The sequence below is a fragment of the Corvus brachyrhynchos genome, unplaced genomic scaffold, assembly GCF_000691975.1.
Source record: "Corvus brachyrhynchos isolate BGI_N302 unplaced genomic scaffold, ASM69197v1 scaffold565, whole genome shotgun sequence".
NCBI lineage: Eukaryota > Metazoa > Chordata > Aves > Passeriformes > Corvidae > Corvus > Corvus brachyrhynchos.
This window is the reverse complement of record NW_008237911.1, coordinates 519,649-540,268: the sequence shown is the minus strand read 5'-3', so window position 1 is coordinate 540,268 and position 20,620 is coordinate 519,649. Positions and strand designations below refer to the sequence as shown.

Genomic DNA, 20,620 nt, shown 5'->3' with positions numbered 1-20,620 from the left:
GGGAGGCTCAGGGTGGACATCAGGAAGAATTTTTTCACTGTGAGGGTTGTCAAGCACTGGAACAGATTGTTCAGGGAAGTGGTGGAGTCACCCTCCCTGAAAGTGTCCAAGAAATGACTGGATGTGGCACTCAGTGCTATGGTTTAGTCAATATTCAGTCAAAGTTTGGAATCCATGACCTTGGAGGTCTTTTCCACCTTCAATGATTCCACGATTCTGTGGAAGTTAGCAAATGCTACTGGGCCAAGTGTGGCTTTTGCTGCTCCAAGATCTGTATGACTCACAAGTGTGCATAATTATCAGAAGACAGATGAAGTCCTGGAGACTTTGAGGGCAAACAGCAAATGTGCTTCAGTAAGTCTGAACTCTGTTTTCAGAGTCAATGGGAATATTGGATTTTTGATAGCACTTAGGCCTACACTAAGTGCTCTTAAAAATCACAGTAGAGGCAGATTGCCAAAGAAAATCAACAGAAGAAGGAACCAGGAACTGACCTCTGACCCCCCTGAGCCCCTCCACAAAGCCCCAGTGCTGGTTTACAGGTGCTGTACCAGGAATGGTGCTGTGGTGCACAGCTGAGCACTTGGGACACGGCTCCACCTGAAACTGCTTTCAGCACTTGGATTCAAGGTCCGCATCCTCCTGAGAACCACAGAAGAATATAAATCCCAGCCTGGCAGTTCAGGTCAGTTTTGGATCTGTAATTAAAAACAAACAAACAAGCCCTCCCAAGCAATATAAAAACAAACAAACAAACAAACAAAAAAGGCAAAACCCCTGCTACTTACATATTTAAAAAAACAACACAAACAAACCTGAAAATATCAAGATGGTGAAAACCAGCCAACTAAAACCAGTTAATTCACATGTCTCAGATCAGTGCTGTTTTCCAAGAGTGCTGTAAGGGACTGGATACAAGAGGGCTGCTTGTATATTGAGACGATGCTGCTGTCCTTCAGCACGGTGGCATTTGTCTGTTCATTCGCTGTGGCACCCCCACGCAGCACAGCCACTTAACACCTTCAGAACGAGGGACTCTTCAATGTCATGGCACTGCCTGAGGCACGGGTGCTTCAACAAAAGCTGGATATATTCCTGTGTACACCCAGCTAAACAAAGAGTTCATAAGTCTTTGCATAACCCAATTGCAGGAGCTGTGAGTGCAGAGAGCACTGAGCGTTGTACAGCAAGGCTCAGTGATCCATCAGCCCACTGAATTATTTACTCTCCACTAGCACAGAGCTCACAACGACATCCTAGAGGTTTTAGTTACACTGCAAACTTCCCGTTTGAGTCTTCTGCAAACCCTGCTCCTGCACTAAACTGGGAATATACTGCTCTCCAGCATACATCATGGTGAGGAAAAGCAGCTTCCTGAGTGAAAGCAGCAGCCTGGCAGGTAATTCCATTTCCACTACGCACATGTTGAAAGCTGCTGTGAATCCAGATCTTTAAATGCATAACCAACAAGGTTTACAGCCACTAAAATATGGCTCATACATAGTGCATTTTCTTTAAAGAGGGTCAAGTATGGTGGGTTCTGCAGGAAACAATCACCTTACCTCTGTTCAAATTATTTCCCAATTAGAGCATGAGTTAAAACATTCATCCAATTAATTTTTCGTTTGTTTGTACCTCACTGATTGTGTGAGTTGCTATCCAAACAGCTGCTTTTCAAAAGGGACCTTTCTGAGCCTCTGGTGCTGCAGACTGCTGTGTTATGTACTAACCCACTGATCCATACTGCCTTCAATTTTCTTTGATGCTTTCTAGTTTTTAAGTGCTGTAGCATAATGTTAACCTTGCAAGTGCAGCATCTATTTCTAACACAGTTACCTCCTACAATTTATCTGGGCAAATTTTTCAAAGGCAGTACTCTACACATGGAGACGTTCTGTGTGCATCCTGTGCCCATAATAAATTAAAAAAATAGATGGATAAATGTCAACTCTTACATCCTGTTTTGAAGACAGATCACATTATCTCACCAGCTGGAGACTACATCAATGGCTGTGACTTCGCCACTTTATAAAACACTCCCTGGACCTCGGATGAGGGGCACGTTATACACGAAAAATTGTGTGTGCAGGAAATATACATTGTATATCTACAAAATGGGCCATATCCCACTGCCATTAAAATTGATGGGAGTTTTGCCATTGCCTTCAATGGGATCAGCAGCAGTATATAAAGATGGATTGGCTCCGAGCGTGCACACTGGCGCTTTATGGGCGTGACAATATAAAAGCCCTGTTGAAGTAATGGAATGAATTATAACAGTACTGGGGATGTCAATTTGCCTTCTTCTACCTTCACTCGCTGTACAAGGAACATTAAACATTTCCCTGGTTAGCCACAGAATCATAAAAATTACAGATAAAAAAAGTACTATTAAGTCTACTTCCTGCCAACGCAAAATTACTCCTCCTTGTACCTTTCCTAATCCTCTCTGCAGCCTGGTTTTACACCTCTCAAATGTCCTGGCATGTTTTCCTCCCTGTAAAGAATTATTCCATCAGCTACTTAATCACACATGCAGACAAGATAGATTTTTCCTAGAGTAAATCAACAAAGCAAAACAACCTTCTAAATATATTTACATATATATATATATATTTCTGAATTTCCTCTTAGCACTTTATTCCACTTTGGGACAATTAGAAAATACTTTTTGAGAACTTCAGAACTTTATCAGTTACATTCTCCCCTGCTTTTCATGGCCCACCACATCGAAATGCAGGCAGGAGGAGTTGCTCATTTGTTAGTGGTGAGATGGTTCTCAATGAGGCTGAAATTATTAAAAAAGGAAGCCACCATTCTGTTGTTACTTTCATTTGCACCTTGCCCACCCTCTCCCTACTGCCTTACCATACTTCTGGGCTTTACCCTCTTTTGGTTAGGGCAGAGAGTGCCAGTCCCCTCTATTTTTTAGGGCAGGGTGTTTAATAAGGACCCAGTACATTAAAGAGGAAAAAATAGATCTAAAAGATGTGCTATGTTTTGAGGCACCTTCACCTCAAGGGACCTCAAGCAGGTTAAGATGCTACAAGAACACCTATTCTGAGAGAGAAGTTTTGCCAAATTACATCAAAAGGTGGTTTGAAAGTTATTCATGGATTCTCACTGAAGATATGTGACTCTAAGGCTCTTCCCAGCAGCAAAAGAAGTGACTGGAGACAGGGAGAATCAGCAGTAATCGTGTCAGGGCCCTCCCCCAACACAGATGCTGCTGAACAAGAATTATCCCAGAGCAGCACAGGGGACTGAGACACAGCAACTTAAACCTAAACCCCTTGTGGACAGCTGTAAGATCTGCTCTGACACTGTGTGTAAATAGCCTTTTCTCTATTTTGACTGCTTTATTTGATTGGCCTTGCCAGAAGTGAGGTCAGGTCAAATGCTTGCGGTTATTAAAGATGAAAGCCTTACGTCAGGGAAGCTTCATTTTGGAAAGAACAAGGTGAGAATGTCACTGACCAGCTGAAGTGCTGGCTCCATTCAAATCTGGATTCCTGAGCTGCCTTGTAGTGCTTCTGTCTTCTTTAATGGAAGGGTTCTGCAGCATTTGCAGCACTTCTCACTATAGGATTATTACCAATGGCTTTAGGGCAGCAGATCCATTTCTATTTCCTCTGAGGCCACCAAGGGTCACATCACCATGATACAGTGGTGACCGTGCAAAGGGCCATCTCAGAGTGAAGCAACACAAAACACTGATGTGAAGAACCACCTTGGACACAGCTGTAGGGAGCAGAAATTCCTCAGTGGAGCACAAAGGCTGACACGAAACCCAGCTTTATGTTCCATCTCTTTCTCTCGAGAGCAGCTGTGACTTTTTGATCCAGGCATTTTCTTCTGGTACCACAGAGAACATTTTTGAAACGGAGGCGTGGAAGCTGTATGGTGCTTGCCTCTGTTGAAAACTACGTACAACTACTAGAAAATCAAAACTTCCAAGGCCATTAGACCTTGACCTCAAGTCATAGGATGCAGGCAGGAAGATCAGAAAAGGAAAAAATCATTTTCTGACAAGCGTTTCATGATTGCTGTGATCTGTCTCATAAAAACCTATCTTTAGTCAGGAATCATGTAGTGGGGCTACATCTAAAAGCTGTGACCAGGGACTGACTGTGCCCCGTGTGCTCTGATCCAAGTTCGGCAAACTGAGAACTCCAAGTTTCACTTTTCCCTGGAAGTTAAGAGACTACCAGGATGTGCTGTTCCCATTTCCCCTGCAACATTTATAGCCAATACTGCATGAAGTTATGCCAGCTTAGAAGTAAGCCATATTCTACTCCAGCCAGGTCTGATTCTCCAATTTTCCTCCCACCAAACCAGTTTTTCTGACAGGAGCACCTACCAATACAGACATTTGTTTGGCAAGAAACAGGAAGACACATTTGATTCAAATGCTTATAGCTAATTTAAAGACCCTGCAAATTTAAAGCAATCCCACTACAGTTTTCATGACTGCTGTCCTCAATTGTCCTTCTAAGACAGTCAAATGAAGTAAGGGGATCCTCCCAGCCCAGCACAGGTACCTGTGGCTCTCCCACCATTCTCTCCTCTCTCCACTCACAGAGCATTTCCTGAACAGGCTGCAGCACTGCTGCTCTACCATGCTAAAAGCCACAGAGTCTCTTCTCCAGTATTTCACATGTTTCACCCACCAGTCCTGATCTTTTCATTTTACCCCTTACAATGTGTTTCACCTTCTCTTACTAAGAAAGCCAAGAGTTCATTAGTCCCCTGGTCAGGTGCATCAGTCCACAGACATTGTGTAATCTGTTTTTCCACTCTACCCCACAGTGGAGAATGCTTTTGACAAGCCATAATTGAACTGTGTCAGATGCCACTGAATAAAGGATAAAATTTGGTAAATACTGAAATTGCCTTTAGATAAGGCTTTCTTTCCAGTTTCTTATTGCACTGACCCCCCTGAAACAGGGAAGTGACTTTTTATATACTGGAAAAGGGAATGGCAGAAAAGCACGAGAGCAGCTGAACTCCAGAGCTCTCTGTGGCCTCTGAGGTGCTGGCACTGGTGTGTGCTATGCATACAGCTGTGGACAGTTTCATTAGAGATCGTGAAGATTTCTCTGGGACTCTCCAATGCAAGAGAAATGGTCATTTCCCTGCCCTCATCTTGCTTGGGGCTGCAATTTCCTCTATGATAGAAAGGCTGACTTGTTTTCCTCCCCATCTCCATCAGCATTGCTCAGGAAAGAGGAGGGAGGACATGACAAGGAACTAAATTACAATTCCCTGGCAAAAAAAAAAAAAAAAAAAAAAAAAAAGGTGTAAAATGGGAAAATGTTGCAGCCTTGTAATCAAGGGGAGCATAAGTCAGAAGTATCCAAGAGATCCCTGAACGGACACGAAGCCTTTTCAAGAAGTGCCTTTGGGTGGACACTACTTCCCAACATGTGCAAGCTTTGCCCCTCACCTCTACAGGCCTGCCTCCGTCCTTTCTGCTTTTCCCTTCTCCTTCCACACGTGCTCAGCAAATTCCTGTCACCAGCCAGAACTGATTAGAACAAAAGAAAAAACCAAAAAACTCCACAGCACTCTGGAACAGAAGTCATCAAGTACAAACCAAAGTAAGTATCCCTTATTAATTAGTCTTGTTTTTACCTTCGTTGTTGGTGCATTTTTAGACTAGTTGGAAAGGGACTCCAGGAGATCAGCAAAGGGTTATGCAGAACTCAGTGCAGCTTTTAGACACACCAGCGGGCCTTGCTGCAGGGTTCAGGTCTAATGCAGCTCACAGAGATTTGCCCATTTGCTGAGGCTGAGAGAAGCTCAGCTCAAGGGTCCCTTTGTTCTTCCCGTGATTATCCAGTCCACGTCCTCCTCACCCATCCAATTCAAGCACATATTTCAATTCCATCCCTGAGCAAGTTACATTCTTGCCTTTCCACTTCAATTTCCACAGGGCAAATGAAACTGATGGGAAGCATTTTGACAAAGGTACAGTTATTTCATCCAGTAGCCTGACATGACTCCAAATGTGGGTATTACATTTCATGTTCCTGGGACAGATGCTTTTCACAGGAACACAGGATCATCTGCATACTCAAATTGCAAGAACTTTACAGCCTCTCAAGTTTTCAGAGACACTGCTGATAATTTAATACTACAGGGCCACCACAAACATTTTTCATCCCAAAGCAGGGGAAAGGATAACTTTGTGAAAGCTCACACAGCAAAGAGTGAGGTTTCAGAACCTCTGATGCATTTGTTTGCCTCACCAGAAGGTACAGCAGTGTTCTGAGGGCAAACTGTGTAACATACACATAAAATATACTAAATGTTTTCAAAGTGAAGGAAGGCAGATTTGGATTTGATATTAAAAAGAAATTCTTTTTTACAGTGAGGGCAATGAGACACTGGAACAGGTTGCCCAGAGAAGGTGTGGATACTCCAACCCCAGTGTTTAAGGTTGGATGGGACTTTGCAACCTGGTCTAGTGGAAGGTGTCCCTGTCCACAGCAAGAAAGCTGGAACTGGATGCTTTTCAAGGTCCCTTCCAAGGCAAACCATCCTGATTCTATGAAATTAAAAAATGTGCAGTGTCACACACCCCCATGTCCACAAGTGCAACTCATCTACATCTGTTCTTCAAAACAACATTTTTAAAAACAGTGATTATAACCTTCCACCTGGGAAAGAACCCTTGGGGATGAAAGGGTTCCACTTTGCTTCAAGACAAGCATAGGCTGTAATATACACACCATTATTCTTTCAACTCATTTTTGCAAGCTCAAAAATAGAAGACTATCAATAAATAATAAAAAAAAACTGGTGTTGATCTACCTGCTGACCTTTGCATCTGTAAACAAAAGACAGCTTTTAACCAGTAAACAACTTAGCAAATATGAAACCTGTTCTGCCAGTGCTTGCAGCACCTAAGATGACACTACGTCCAAATCAGCTCCTACAGAAACACAGATTTCTAGATGTGTTTAGAGAGAAAGCAGGATTTCCATGACTTCAGACCACTGAAAACCATTTTATTTAAAAACATACTGTATTAACCAAGTTAGTAAATAAAAATACCAAAACCAGTGCAAAATTCTACCACATTAGGCCTCTTATTCTAGGATCCAAATCCCTTTGAAAGCACCACCCTGAAAACAATACAAAGCTCCCTTGACTTCCTAAGGACTTCTCAGAGGCCCACAAGCCCACACTGGAAGGCACATTCAGGACTTTAAGTTAAAATAAGTTAAATTTCTTCCTTTCTTTTTATCAGGAATTGTTATTAACACTTAAAATTCAGTTGCCTTGGACATGTTCATATGCACATACTGTATTTAAATCAATATAAATTTATCACATACTGCTTATGAACAACCAACAGGCATCAGGTGGAGGACCTTTTCTTTAATTTAGCTACGTACATGGGACCCCACGCTCTCCCCTTCTCTGGGAGAACCAGCAGTTCGTGCTGCTGCGTTCCACTGAGGAAAGTGAATTCCTGGGAAACACCTCTGGCCAGCTCACTTATATCCACAGGCATCACATCCCTGCAGGAGTTCAGGATGAGATTGATCACATCGCTGTTTTCTGCCTTGGACAGGGTGCACGTGGAATAGACCAAGGACCCACCGGGACGCAGGGCTTTGATAGCAGACCTGCAGAGAACAACAGAGAGGGAAAAGGGGGAAAAAATCAACATCAGAAGGGACATACTGGTAGAGGGAGAATGTGTAGACTTATAAATCCAGACTATAAATAAATATGACAAAAATAGCATTATGAAAACGTCTTCACTGTACATAACTGACAGTTCAGGAAACCACCCACAACATGACTTCGCTTTCTCATTTATTATTGTATTCTCAGTTAGCTGAAGGTACTTTTTACACCCCAGTGACAAGTACAAAGCAGCATCCATTCAGCATATACATCAAGCACTGCTGTGCTCAGCTCTGCTGTGAAAGTGCTGCAACTGTGCATACAAAATGGGCTACCTCACATCAGAAGGGCCAGCTAGACGTGGCAAGATGCTTGTGTGAACAAGTATCAGAATGGACACTTGCAGTAATGGCCTGAATTCATGACTGGGCTGTAATCTTAGAAACATTTCTGCTAATTCTGCAACTTATTTAGCAAGGTAAGAGGATTTGGGGGTGTCACTGAGCCACTGCTTTTCAACCTGTTTTCCTAAGGATCATATATTGTTTGTTTATGTACCCTTCACTTATTAACATGTTGACAAATTTTGACTAAAGGCAAAATAGTGGCTTAAAGCCTGAAAGCTTCACAACTACTGGCAGGTGGAGGGAACAGAGGTTCTTCTTTATCACTTTACCACTGAAACTGAGTTTAAATAAACTGCTTATTTCCCAGTACAGCAGATATGCCAAGTCCTTATTCAGACACATAAATATAACCTATGAGTGGATAGAAATAAGATATGCAAACCATATTCAACTGCTGCAAATTAAGGGAGTAAGAAGATAAATCAAAAATCTTGCACCACCACCATTTCTAAAAGAGGAAGCTACACAAAAGGCTCATTTGCTATTAAAACACTGTCTGAAGATAAATCCCATTAAATCATACATTTCTGAGCCATTTTTGGCTCAAAGACTGAATTGTAAGCTGGTATTCAAACAGATACTACAGGCAAGTATCACGTTAAATATAATTGTTCCCTCAGTAAGATTCCCTTTGTTTAATAACAAGAAAATCAGAACAGGTGAATGGTGTAAATGACACTGAATAATCAGAGATTTGTAGATATTACTGACAATACTGTGCTCACACCCCCCAGGAAAAAAATATCCTGGGACAAATAAAAAGAAGAAAAGCAAAGAAAAAGAAACAACCATCTCCTCAAACCAGATGAGGTGAGCAGTCCCCAAAGGCAGAAATTCTGATTCCAGGTCTAGATAAACAAAGACAATGCCATGGAAATAGCAATTCCTCCAGAAAGCTGAGGACTTCCCATGAGTGGTATCTGACCAAAAACAGTTAAGAAAGGAAAGAAGAAAATACAAGGGGGGGGGGGGGAAGATAAACCCTTTTAACAGAATTGGGACTTTTTGGCAAAAGAATCAATGAAGAAAAGCTTCAGCACAAACAGGAGCAAAGCTGATCACAGATCAAAGCTGCTCTGAAAATCCTGCCCAAAATAGTATGGGAACACCAGGACAAATGACTGCTTCAGACAGTGATAAGACCAGGTGAAAACTCCTGTATTATACCAAATCTACTTCTCTTGGCAGTCCACACATTACCTTGCCCAATTCTTCTATGAGCCTTGGTTAAGGTAATCAGCAAGCAAAGTACGTATTTCACTGAAGTCTATGATTTTCCAATTTTACTCAGCATAAAAGGACAGAGCTCTCTCAAGTGATGGTGCTCTAAGAAAAAAATATGTGTTAAATGCCTCTGTTGCATCAATCTTCAGGAAAAACACGGAGAGCGAGCATATATAACCTTAGTGAGGGAGCAATTCCAAATTCAGCCTGTCATAGCCAAAACCAGGCTACAGTGCACTTAGGTAGCCTAAATATTTTCAGTTTAACTGGGCCTAGTGCACTCATTCGAGGATACTCTGAAAATAAGTTAAACCTATTAATTAATTAAACCTACAAGGTTATCTCACACCCCAAGTAGCTTTTCAAAGCCTGCAGAAATGTTTGAGAATGTTCCTGCCACAGCTTGGTAGAGCAACAACATTCACACTGCCACCTTGAGACAGTCAAAGAGAGCAGAGGGAACCCTGACATCCCTCCCAGCTCTCATCTTCTAAAATTCTGCACTTACCAGCAGGCATTTAAATGCCTGGCTCCAGATATTCATGCTGGCATCCCAACACATATTTACTCCATAGAGGGTTCCAAAAGCAGCGTTTCTGTCCCCAAAAGCTGTCCCGCCTTCTCTCCAGCTCCTTTCCTTGTCAGCAGCTGCCCATTTAAAAGGGTGGGGCTCATGCTGCTGCTCTTGGCCTGAGGAACCACAGTGCACCCAGAAATATGGAATTAACTGCTAAATTAAAGCAAAGCAGGCTTGTGCAACCCTCCCTTCTCATGAACAACAAACCAGCAAGAGACCCTGATGTCTCTTTGACCCCACTGTCTCTTGGCCTCACACCCATTTGGGGAAATTCAAAAGCACCTTTTTCCTCCCATGTATTAGATCTTGCTTTTATCTTTCACATTAGAACTCAAAGAGAACAGAGCTGAATCTAAACGGGCTCTCAAAAAGTCGAGCTGATCTTCACATTTTTATCAGAATCCAGCTATACAACTCATTTTTGACAGACCTACCCCTGCCAGCTACACCTTTTCCATGCATGCACGAGTGCCAAGCCCTGAGGGCAGCCAGCGAGCTTGGAAATGCTTTAATGTAACAATTGAGATGTACTTTTAGCAGACCTGAGAATTTTACTCCTAGAAGCAGATAATGGCAACCACTTTCCTACTTCTAAGATAGGTACTAAGTAAGCATTTAGAGAAGAGAGAAAATTCTTTTACCATGTAAGAGTGGGAAAGGTAAAAGATAAAGCTATATACCAAAAAGTAGCTGTAGCTACACTTTACAGGGTTAAAAGCCTGGACACTTGCTAAATGTCTTTTTCTTCCCATACAGAAGGCAACAACTCCTTCAGACAACATTTTCAAGGGCACCATGCTCCTCCAACTGAGTCCATCAGAGGAAAGAGCAGCACAGGCCTCTGAAGGAAAACCTGGAAAATCTCACCTCAAAACCCCCATGTCTAAACCTCAGCCTGTGAATCTTCACTGGCCCATGACCCAGAAAGGTCAGCCTGCTCAGGGCAGTTCTCTTTATTTTGAACTTAAACCCTGAATTAAAATATCTGAGGAGAATGACTTCAGGCAGCAAGGTTAATCAATGTATCTATCCATCTTGTCAAGTGCAGCAACAGTTGTTTCAGTCCCTGGGCTCAAAGTCAATGCCCGCCAGCCCTGATTAAGCCGTGCTTGGCTTCTGATAAACCTGCAGGGAGCTGCAAAACTCCAAGTGTGGAAGTGCTGGGCTCAAAGTCACACAGGGTGACACTGAGCTGGGCAAGCAGAGCCAGGGAGTTTGGTCCTCTCGTCATCAGCATCACGGAGAATTCATTAATGAGAGGATTTGCTCATCAGTGAATTGTTCAAATACATTTAAGAAACTTCCTCTGTAAATCACTGGAGGGAAACAAGCTCATCCAAGGGGCAGGTTGGAGATGAAGCAAAACTTAATCCTACTGTAACTCCACCATCTAGGAATTAAGATTTCTCTTTCATTGGGAATCTTAATTATCGATGCTCAGCTGAAGGAATTTGGTGCTTGTTCCTTTGTGACTCTCAAAAATGGGCTTCAATTCTAGAATGCTTTGACAGGATGCTAAAACATTTTTTCACCTTGCTCTCATTACAATGCCCTGTTTAAAAAACCCCCACATTATTTAGAGGCAGTTAACCTGCAGTTATTTTTCTCTTAGCGGTACATATGACATTTGTGTTTACTAAAGAGCTAAAACTTCCAGCTGAAATAAAGATCTACTTATCCTTAGTATCATAATTTTATTTCAGGTATATATGTTTCCTGTAATGAATTTTACATGTTTAGAGCCACTAATACTGCAAGGTTTCATGCTTCACATGAAGATACATCAGAACACACATCAGAAGTCCTGGAAACTTTTTCTGGAGCCTCTTTCTGTCCATCTCATTCAACAAGTTCTGTAAAACAAATTAACACATGCAGATTGCTCCCCTCCTCATTCTAAATAAGGTTTTACAGCACTAACAAAAAAAATTTTAAAGTACTTTATATTTTTGCAGGGTGTGTCTCTGGGTACAAGTCCATATTGTACTGTGGAGGTCAGAGGTACAACAGATACATTAATCTATCCTAACTCCCTCTATTACAGAAGTACTGGAACAGACTTTTTAAAGAAATATATTATTTTAAAGCTCCTTCTTTAAAAAATTCTCAATATTTACTAAATTAGGGAAAACAAAACAGCATTACTGTTTAGTATCTCAGGGAACAAAAGGTTATGCTAGAGCCACACGATAATTCCAAACCCAAAAAACTGTTACATGCAACTAAAATGTAGTTAGCCAGGAACTAAACAGGATTTTTCCCATTTACAGAAAATGAGACATAACAGGATGACTTTTTTCATTCTAAAAGTCTTGGCGTCTCAAAGATCCTTTTAAAAACAGGCAGACACAAAAATATATATTTCATACTATAGGTAGCACCTGCATTTCCAGCCTATCCTCCTGTGCTTGGGTTTATGTTGCACACCATGGGAAGGGGCAGAATTAACTATGTTAATCGTTCAACCATTTTCAGTATTAAAGTGCAAAGATGACACATTTTAAAACAACACTTCAACAGTGCCATCTTTTGGCAACTACAACATATTTCTGCTCAATAGGCAAGATAATGTCTCATCAGAATAAAAAATGCCAATTCTATTCTTTTTATTGACTTAAAATATCCACATTACCTTTTGCCTCTCACAGAAGTCCAGATACTTTGTGGTAATATGACCTGCATGTTACAGGTTTTGCTTTTATTTCTTCAAACCTGGTCAAAATGATAAAGAAACTCCTGCAGTGTCAAAATACCAATTTTTTTTAATACTTTATGATGGGCAGTGACAGTAGTTCAAGCACTCCCTCTGCTCCTCTCTAAGTAAACTTTGCTCCTATGGAGAAACATTGCAGCTCAGAATAACAGGAGAATCATGAAAGTCAACTGCTTTTTTCAGCACTAAACTGAATCATAAATAAAAGGAGAGACAGGTATCAAAAACCTCTCAACTAAACAACCAAAACCCACAAATCCAAAAAAAACCCCTCTGTTCTACCCTAGCCAAAATTTGTCCTGAAAATCCTGATAAGCAACAAATCTATAGCAAATAATTCTAAATTATTCTAAAGCAAAGAGCAAACGTTCAGCTAGAATTATTGATCTTTGTCCTCCAATGCATGGTGACTTCTGAAATACTTATCCTGTTAAAACAGGGATATGAGACATCCCAGAAGGGAGAATGAAAGACCTTTGAAACCCACTACAAACCCTGCCACACAACTTCAGGGTTAGTGGTTATCCTCACAGCTTGTGAAACACACAGAGAAAGGACTGAAGGTGGAATTAAAGCAAAATTTGTGTCTGAATTAAAATATGTGATCCCAAAAAACTGCTGAGCAGCTTATTCGTTTATTCATAGTTATTTATACATTCAATAAGCTCGGCTTTGCAACACATCCTAAGGGGCTTGATCCATAAGTTATTTACAGGGTGCTGCTACACTTAAAAACAGAAACACTTTAACACCTCTGATGGAACACCTGGAGCCACAGCAGTGGCCACAGCTGTCACTCTTTGTGAAGAAATTCCAACCAACCATTTAAAATCTCCAACAGAACCAAAAGTGTTTTGGGGAATGGCACAGCACAAACACACAAAATATTCAGCTTTTGTAAGACAGAAAGCTGCTAAACAATCCTATCATCCACAAAACCCACAGCAGATCTGTTGGTCCAACAGTTGGAATTCTCAAAAATTCCCAGTGGAGCTAATTGATGAGATGGTTTTGGACAATAAGAGGATTAACTGGACATCTACAGAGGAGCAAAGGGAAAGATGCCAGGGGAAGAGCTGAAAAACAGTGTGATGAAGCAATTCTCCGCACAATTTACTCCTCACAGCAGAAATGGAACATTGGTGACATATGCTAAATATATGATTTTATATTTGTAAGCACAATTTTGCCTTCACTCTACAACCACAAAAAAGCCCAACTAAGAGCACGCAATTCCTCTCCTGCAGAAAATTCCACAATTCAGTGAAAATACAGAGCTGCTTAATTACTCAGAGATGTTGTGCATAGAAGAGTTCCAGCAGTCTGAATGCCTTTGCTGAGTTTTCTAAATTGTATTTTGTTGGATTTCTTTTCTGCTGAGCCCTAACACAAGCTCCTTTCAGCTGCAGAAACCAGTCTAAGAATAATTACAACATCCATAACAGTTTAACCACTACGTAATTGGGCATTCAAGCTTAGCCCAAAATCTAATTTCTCTCTGAGAACTGGTAACATTGGTAAATTTGCTTTTGGGAACCACTGTATTTTGTGTTAGCATTTAGCATCAGGAAATGAATATTCCTTTTTTTTACTCTGCAATTTGTTTTCTGCATGAACACTCCAAATAATAACAAGATTTGCAGTGTGTTCTTGGATTAGAGCACTCAGCAGGGATGCTTTGGTTTGGGTACGAGCAATCATTACAATCTCAATTTCCATCAAATCAGTGGTGCCCTCATTGCTCAGAACATTTGCTGTTCAGCATTTATATCACTTATTTACATTTCAGATTTTATGCAGGCTGCAGGAGAAAGACTGCTGCATCAGTTTCTTCCAGATCTTCATTCTTTGAAGCCTCTATGTGCTTAATTAATTACATTGTATTGCAAACCCTACTTTTCCTTCCTTAACTTCCCTCTTTGATGTTCCCACTTCCCCCTAAGCAGATCCATAAAAACAGATTACAAGTGAAGCATTTCCTTAATTAAGAAGGAGAGAATCTCAAATTCTAGGCCGAGTGTTGCTTGAAAGAAATAAAAATGAAATGCAAAGCGGAGTTCTATTCTTCTCATTTTTACGTTACCCTTACACTTAATCCTCCTGCTAAATTGAAATAATGTTTGGACCTTCAAGCTTCACCTTCAAATCACAGAGTGCTTCACAGAATCCCAGGATGGTTTGGGTTAGAAGGGACCTTAAAGCTCATCCAGTCCCACCCCCTGCCATGGGCAGGGACACCTTCCACTATCCCAGCTTGCTCCAAGCTCTGTCCAACCTGGCCTTGGACACTTCCAGGGATCCAGAGGCAGCCACAGCTTCCCTGGGCATCCTGTGCCAGGGCCTCACCTCCCTCACAGTCAAGAATTTTTATCCTAATATCCCATCTAAACCCACTCCCTCTCAGTCTGAAGCCATTCCCCCTGGTGTCACTCCATGCTCTTTCAATGTATTTCTCACAATACTCTCCACAAACCTGCCGGATTCAGCCTGACAATTGTTTTTGTTTACAGACACAGGAACCAAGGTCAGGAACACATGGGAGCATAAAGCACCAGGAGATCTGGACCAATGAACCAGAGAGAGCTCTGCATAAGCTGGCTCATTTAAAAAGCAGTACAGCTGGATTCATGGAGGCTCAGCCCTCCTGAATATTACTGGAAGTACTGGAGAAGGGATTCAAACCCAATTTTTAAAATTATTTATAATTATGCACTCTAGTCGTAAAGCAGAGGCTTGAATAGGGGAGCATCCCACAATTTTAGTTCTAATGCGCTTGTCATGAAACATTCAGCCTTTTCTGATCTTGCTTTATCATTTCCTTTTTCCCCTTTCACATGGGATCTGAGATGCCTTTAGAAATGGGAATTCATCCTAAAGTGATCAGGTAAAAAGAACAATAACCAGCCAGTGGGCAGCTATACTTCAAGTATTTTAACCAATAACCCTTACAATATCTAACTCTTGAAAGTAGCTACTTATTTCATAGGCTCCAATATATTTTAAAAGGCAAACAAAAATCCAGTGCACATCACAACAGACTGGTCAATCTACACAAGTACTCAGACCTATGCTGAGCAATAAAATGGAAATCACCATTCTTTTACTACAATTTATATAGCAAAGGTATTTTGTCTTTACAAATTCTTATTACTGTTGCTGAAGTAAAGAATATTTTCAACAGAAAGTTCTCTGTCTATTTAGGAATAATTCAATTAAATCTGATTTGGGCTGACAGGAATGTATATTTTTTTAAAAAACAAGGTTTCTGCTGTCATGAATTCTCCAGGATTACAATGTGGAATGATTTATGCAAATTCTCAAAATTTCTCTGCATGATGTATGCTTCCTTTTGCTACGGGTTCACAAATTGGATTTTCTATGTCAGATATTGAAAAGGGAAAACTGAAACAGGTCAGTGTTTTAAATGTGATTGATTTCTTCACAGGAAATGGATGACATGATGCATTACAGCAATAAGATCCTCATATTTCTGTTATAAATCACAGGCTTCTGCCAGGCCTTTTTCAACTGGAAGTCATGCAAAACTGTCTTGAACTGCAGTGGGAACTTTCCATAAAAAGTTTCTTTTTCTTTTCTATAATATGTTATTTTCCCCTCAATTTGCTTTGACAGATGGACTTCAGGCATGACAGTCACTGCACAAATACCACTCAAGTTTAGAAGGTTTTATTGAGAAGTCACTCTTTTTTTTCCCCCATGAGAAAAACTGTGCAGTTATACATGACAGCCTTGCTTTGGATTACTGGGGGGATGTTCTCAAAAATAAACAATCTTCTCTTTCACCCCCAAACTTCACATTCCTTTACTTTTTCTACCCTGTCAGGACTGGGAGCCTTTCTGTGCTACAAACAGTCAATAAGGAATGTATCTAAACCCATTTTAGCTGTGTCCACCTAAAATATTTTGATTTCATACCAGACTGTTGTGAGTCACCTGCAAATGGACATTTCTGTGAATTAAGTGAGTTAAGAGGACCAAAGCCCTGCTGCTGCAATCACCCACACAGATTTCCACATCATCTCAGACCCACTGATTGTTCTAAACAGCATCACAACCACATATTCCTGACATTATTATTATTTTCAGAGGAGAAACCCTGGGTTTGTTTATTAAACCATGACAAATCTTGCCCCCATGTAATTCTTATTAATTATAGGAAGTTCCTTTAACTTTTTGCACTTCTCACCTTAGGAGCTGGAATTGCAGAGAGGACAACTCCTTCCTTTGCATGAGCCTGAGCACAGCTTGCTGAGGGTCAGCAGAGAAGAGCCAACTTCTGTCATTTGAACAAGGAGCATCAACCAATACCTAATAAATTAATAAAATCAGTAAGACAATTCACAACAAAGATGGTCACTTTTTGAACACCATGTGCCAAAATCTATTCAATTTTCTTTTGCCAATATTAAGAAACACCCTTTTCACTTTCCATTTTTAGGGGTGAAATAATCCCATTACTATTTTGAGATGATTTTATGGTGTTAGCAGGAGGTAAGAAATCAGTGCTACCAAAGTAAGCTCTACCTGAGTAGTTCCCTCCTGTTCCCCTCCCCCTCCTAATTACATATCATGCAAAAATTACAGCTACAAAGTCTTCAGAATTCACTCCTAAGGCTTAAAGGGTAACATCACCCAACACAGGAATAAATGCATGACAGGCTTCACAAAGTATTTCCTGAGACTCTACAAATCCTGTACGTGACTCTGTTCCCCTTGATAAGTCAGGTATTTTTGTGGGGGGCCAGGAAAAAAAAAAAGAGAAAATGAAAAATAGAGCAGCATAGGAAAAAAAAGACTCAGAATGTGGAAATATAATTTACCAGTAATAATGTCACCTTGTCATAAGATTCAGGCTGAAGATCTCCAATCTTTCTACCATCCAGTTTCGAGACCATTACCAAGTTAATCAAAGCATCTGGGATGAAGGATTCTATTGTCTGCTCCAACCACCTCGACCTCAAATCATCATATTCATTACAGTGAAAATGACCTTAGAAAATTAAGAAAAAAAACAAACAAACAAAAAAAAGAAGTAAACACCCAAAGAGATGTCTTTATGATTTTTTCCTGTTTTGTTTTTACAACTATAAGGAGTTAGACCCATTTCAGAAGTTCTACTGCATTGCCATGACTACCATGGAGTTTATACCTTACGTGCCTGTGTTACTGCACTTTTTAGAATACCACTGAATTTTTGTAAACCAAATTAAATGTCAACATGCTCCTACAGAGCAAACCCCAAATATTTCCTTGCAAATTCTTCTGTAGCAATAGAATTCCACAGTAAAACAAGCTTTAACCATGACCCATCTCCAAAGAGTGAGTGCCTTCCTGGGCTCCTTGAGCCCCCATCTAAATGAAGAGCATGCCTCATTTTATTAAATTGCCTTTTAAATAAATAAAGCATCAGTTTTGAGTATCTTAAGGTACACCTTAGCATTCACTGAGGTATATTAAGAATCAAATCCCTCCCATTTTACATTCTCAGCAACAGTTTGCTCTCTTCAGAAGCAGCCAGAGGACAGAAAAGTTGATTTGTTGTTTCGTTTTCCCTAAACCTTTTCAAAGGACAACTCCTAGTTAATTTACTTCATTAGCATCACCTCATTCCTCTAGAAGAGGGAGGGAAAGCCAGTTGTAATCAGCTGGTGCAGGTGGTTACAGTAATGGTCTCATCAGCAGGAGCACAAGATGGTGTGAACAGTTCAAAACAATTATTATCCAAGCCAGCAAATAAACTTGGGAACAGCAATCCCAGCTTGCTTTACCTCCCTGGTCCAAGCTGCTGCTTGCTGCTGCCTTCTAAACACTGTGATTATCTCAGAATCCTTCTCCAACCAATTCCTTACCTTCTCCTTTTGCCCAGATCTGGCATATTTCATTTCTTATCCTCTGTTTTACATCAGCACACTTAAACTTACCTGTAATATTTGCACAGCACTGACAAAAGAGACAGTAGAGGAAAAGAACAAAATAAAAAGTAAAAAAAGGGACAAGTATTCTAAGATTGCAGATTATTTACATCCCTGCACCAAGAAATTGACATGGCTTTAAGTAACTTCTGGAGAAGTAACAGTGCAGAAAAAGCCCACTTTTGCCTGTCACTCTGCAGTAACCTATGTTAAAGTAAGGACTGCATTTTTAATCCTCTTTTAGGCAAACAGACTTCATAAAAATCTTATTAAACAGCATGGAACTACTTGGAATACAAACTGTTGTTGGGGTTTTTTTTCCTCCACCAGCACCTGGCCCCATTACCTGGACAGGCACACTGCAGAATAGCTACAGATTTCCCCCCTGGTGCAGCACAGAGATCCAGAACATCTTCCCCATCCTTCACCTCCAAGGCCAGCACGGGCAGCAGCGAGGCAGCATTGAGCAGGTAATATTCCTTCAGTTTGCCAGGCTGGTGTTTCTGGGCAGGGAATCTCCCAGGAGCTGGCCTGATGAAACACCTGAAGGCTGCTGGGAGGTAGGGCAGAGCTGCTGGAAAGGCAGGATGATATCCCTGCTCAGCCAGGCTGCTCTCCAGGCCAGGGCACCGGCTGAACCTGTTCAGCAGCAGGGCGTGCTGCCAGCACCACGGCGAGGTCAGCACGTCTCTAGGGTGCAAAAAGGAGAAGACATTCAACTACTCATCAAATAAAATAGTGCAGGAAGCCTTTATTTACAATCTCACAATTGGCTGGTCCTGGTGTAATCAGAAATGACTAATTTTGGTTAGAAAAGTACCCAGGAAAATAATTTTAACAGGAAACCAAGACACTGGTTTTTTCTAATCATTGCATTTAAAACGCCAATTTCTTCTGAAACAGGACATTCTCAATTTTTCTTATTTTACGTAGGAGATATAAATGTTGAAGCATGATGCTCTTCCTGACTACAAAGTACTTCCCTAGAGACAAAGAGTAACTGTAGTATTAATTGTAAACAACAAAAATAATCACACACACAATGGCTTTGCAATGCTCATTCCAGCCAACACTGAAATGCCATTTTTACAAGTGTTCTTTTTTACATTTCATGTTCCGCAAACATTGGGCCAGTAAAACTTAAATCAATAGATATTCCTGGAAGACAGTCAGACAGCAGTGGCATGTGATAGAAACATGCTTGTTTGTATTTCAGTTTGCTCTTTCAGGCCTTTCTTACATGGATTTCTGTCTGAATTCCTCTTAGTAATTTTTCATTTAGTGTCAAAAAATATTCCTCAGGAGTATTCACTGCCTAAAGCAGAAAAACATTGAACCAACCTAAGAGCTTTTAAGTTGATTCAATTAAACTAATGCTATGCATCTATGCTTTTTGTTTTTTAATAATGAAGCTCTTTAGCAGCTGTGTGATCAAGACCCAAATTAAGTGACAGCTTTTGCCATATGTGTCATTACTAATTCAGTTCCTTACCTCTGCCCTTCCCTCCCCATCTCCCCAAAGCCACAGACCTGACACTGCTCCATGCATCTCCCAGTTCTGCCGTGTACTGCTTCTCAAAGTGATCCAGAACCACCTGACAAATCTGCTTCTGGAGTTTCCCTTTTGTTTTGTTTTCCAGCTTCAGAGAAAGGAAGAAAAAAGAAAAGTAGTAAAGCCAAATTAAACCCGCCCTAGTTCTCACTAGAATTAATAAGAGACATTTTACTAATTACATCAACTTGGTATCAGTGATATCAAGATGCTTAAATATTAAGACTGCATCTGTATGCGACCAAAATGTAATAAAAATTTCAGAGAGCAAAGGAGTTAAGCGAGAGTACACTCTTCCTGCCTGCTCGGCTTGTTAATGAATACCTCTCCATATCCACTGTGCTGATAATCCAGCGGTTCCTGGGGCTCTGATGGAGTTTAACCTACGAAAGGTAGGGAAAAAGCTTTTGGTTTCTAAGCAACCCCCAAAGGTAAACAGTGAATTTCCCTCCCTAAGGGCACGCAGCAGCCGACCCGTCCCAACGCGGCTCAGAGACGGCGGCGGGCGGGCGGCAGAACCGCAGGGACGGGGCTCCGGGCACCAGGGGCGGCTGTGGGGCCGGAATTCTCTCC

At 41.0% G+C, this 20,620-nt stretch overlaps 1 protein-coding gene across 1 annotated transcript in view; it reads right to left on the bottom strand.

The window, feature by feature from the left end:
- Positions 1-70: 70 nt before the first annotated feature.
- NSUN3 (NOP2/Sun RNA methyltransferase family member 3) overlaps positions 71-20,620 on the bottom strand; it is a 23,027-nt gene continuing 2,477 nt past the window's right edge. The window contains exons 2-7 of the mRNA XM_017733053.1: positions 20,026-20,135; positions 18,842-19,185; positions 17,404-17,573; positions 16,770-16,891; positions 7,404-7,637; positions 71-698 (exon numbers count right to left, since the gene is read on the bottom strand). Of these exons, the coding sequence (XP_017588542.1) occupies positions 626-698; positions 7,404-7,637; positions 16,770-16,891; positions 17,404-17,573; positions 18,842-19,185; positions 20,026-20,135 (1,053 nt within the window). The 3' untranslated portion in view covers positions 71-625. The remainder of the gene's footprint in view (positions 699-7,403; positions 7,638-16,769; positions 16,892-17,403; positions 17,574-18,841; positions 19,186-20,025; positions 20,136-20,620) is intronic.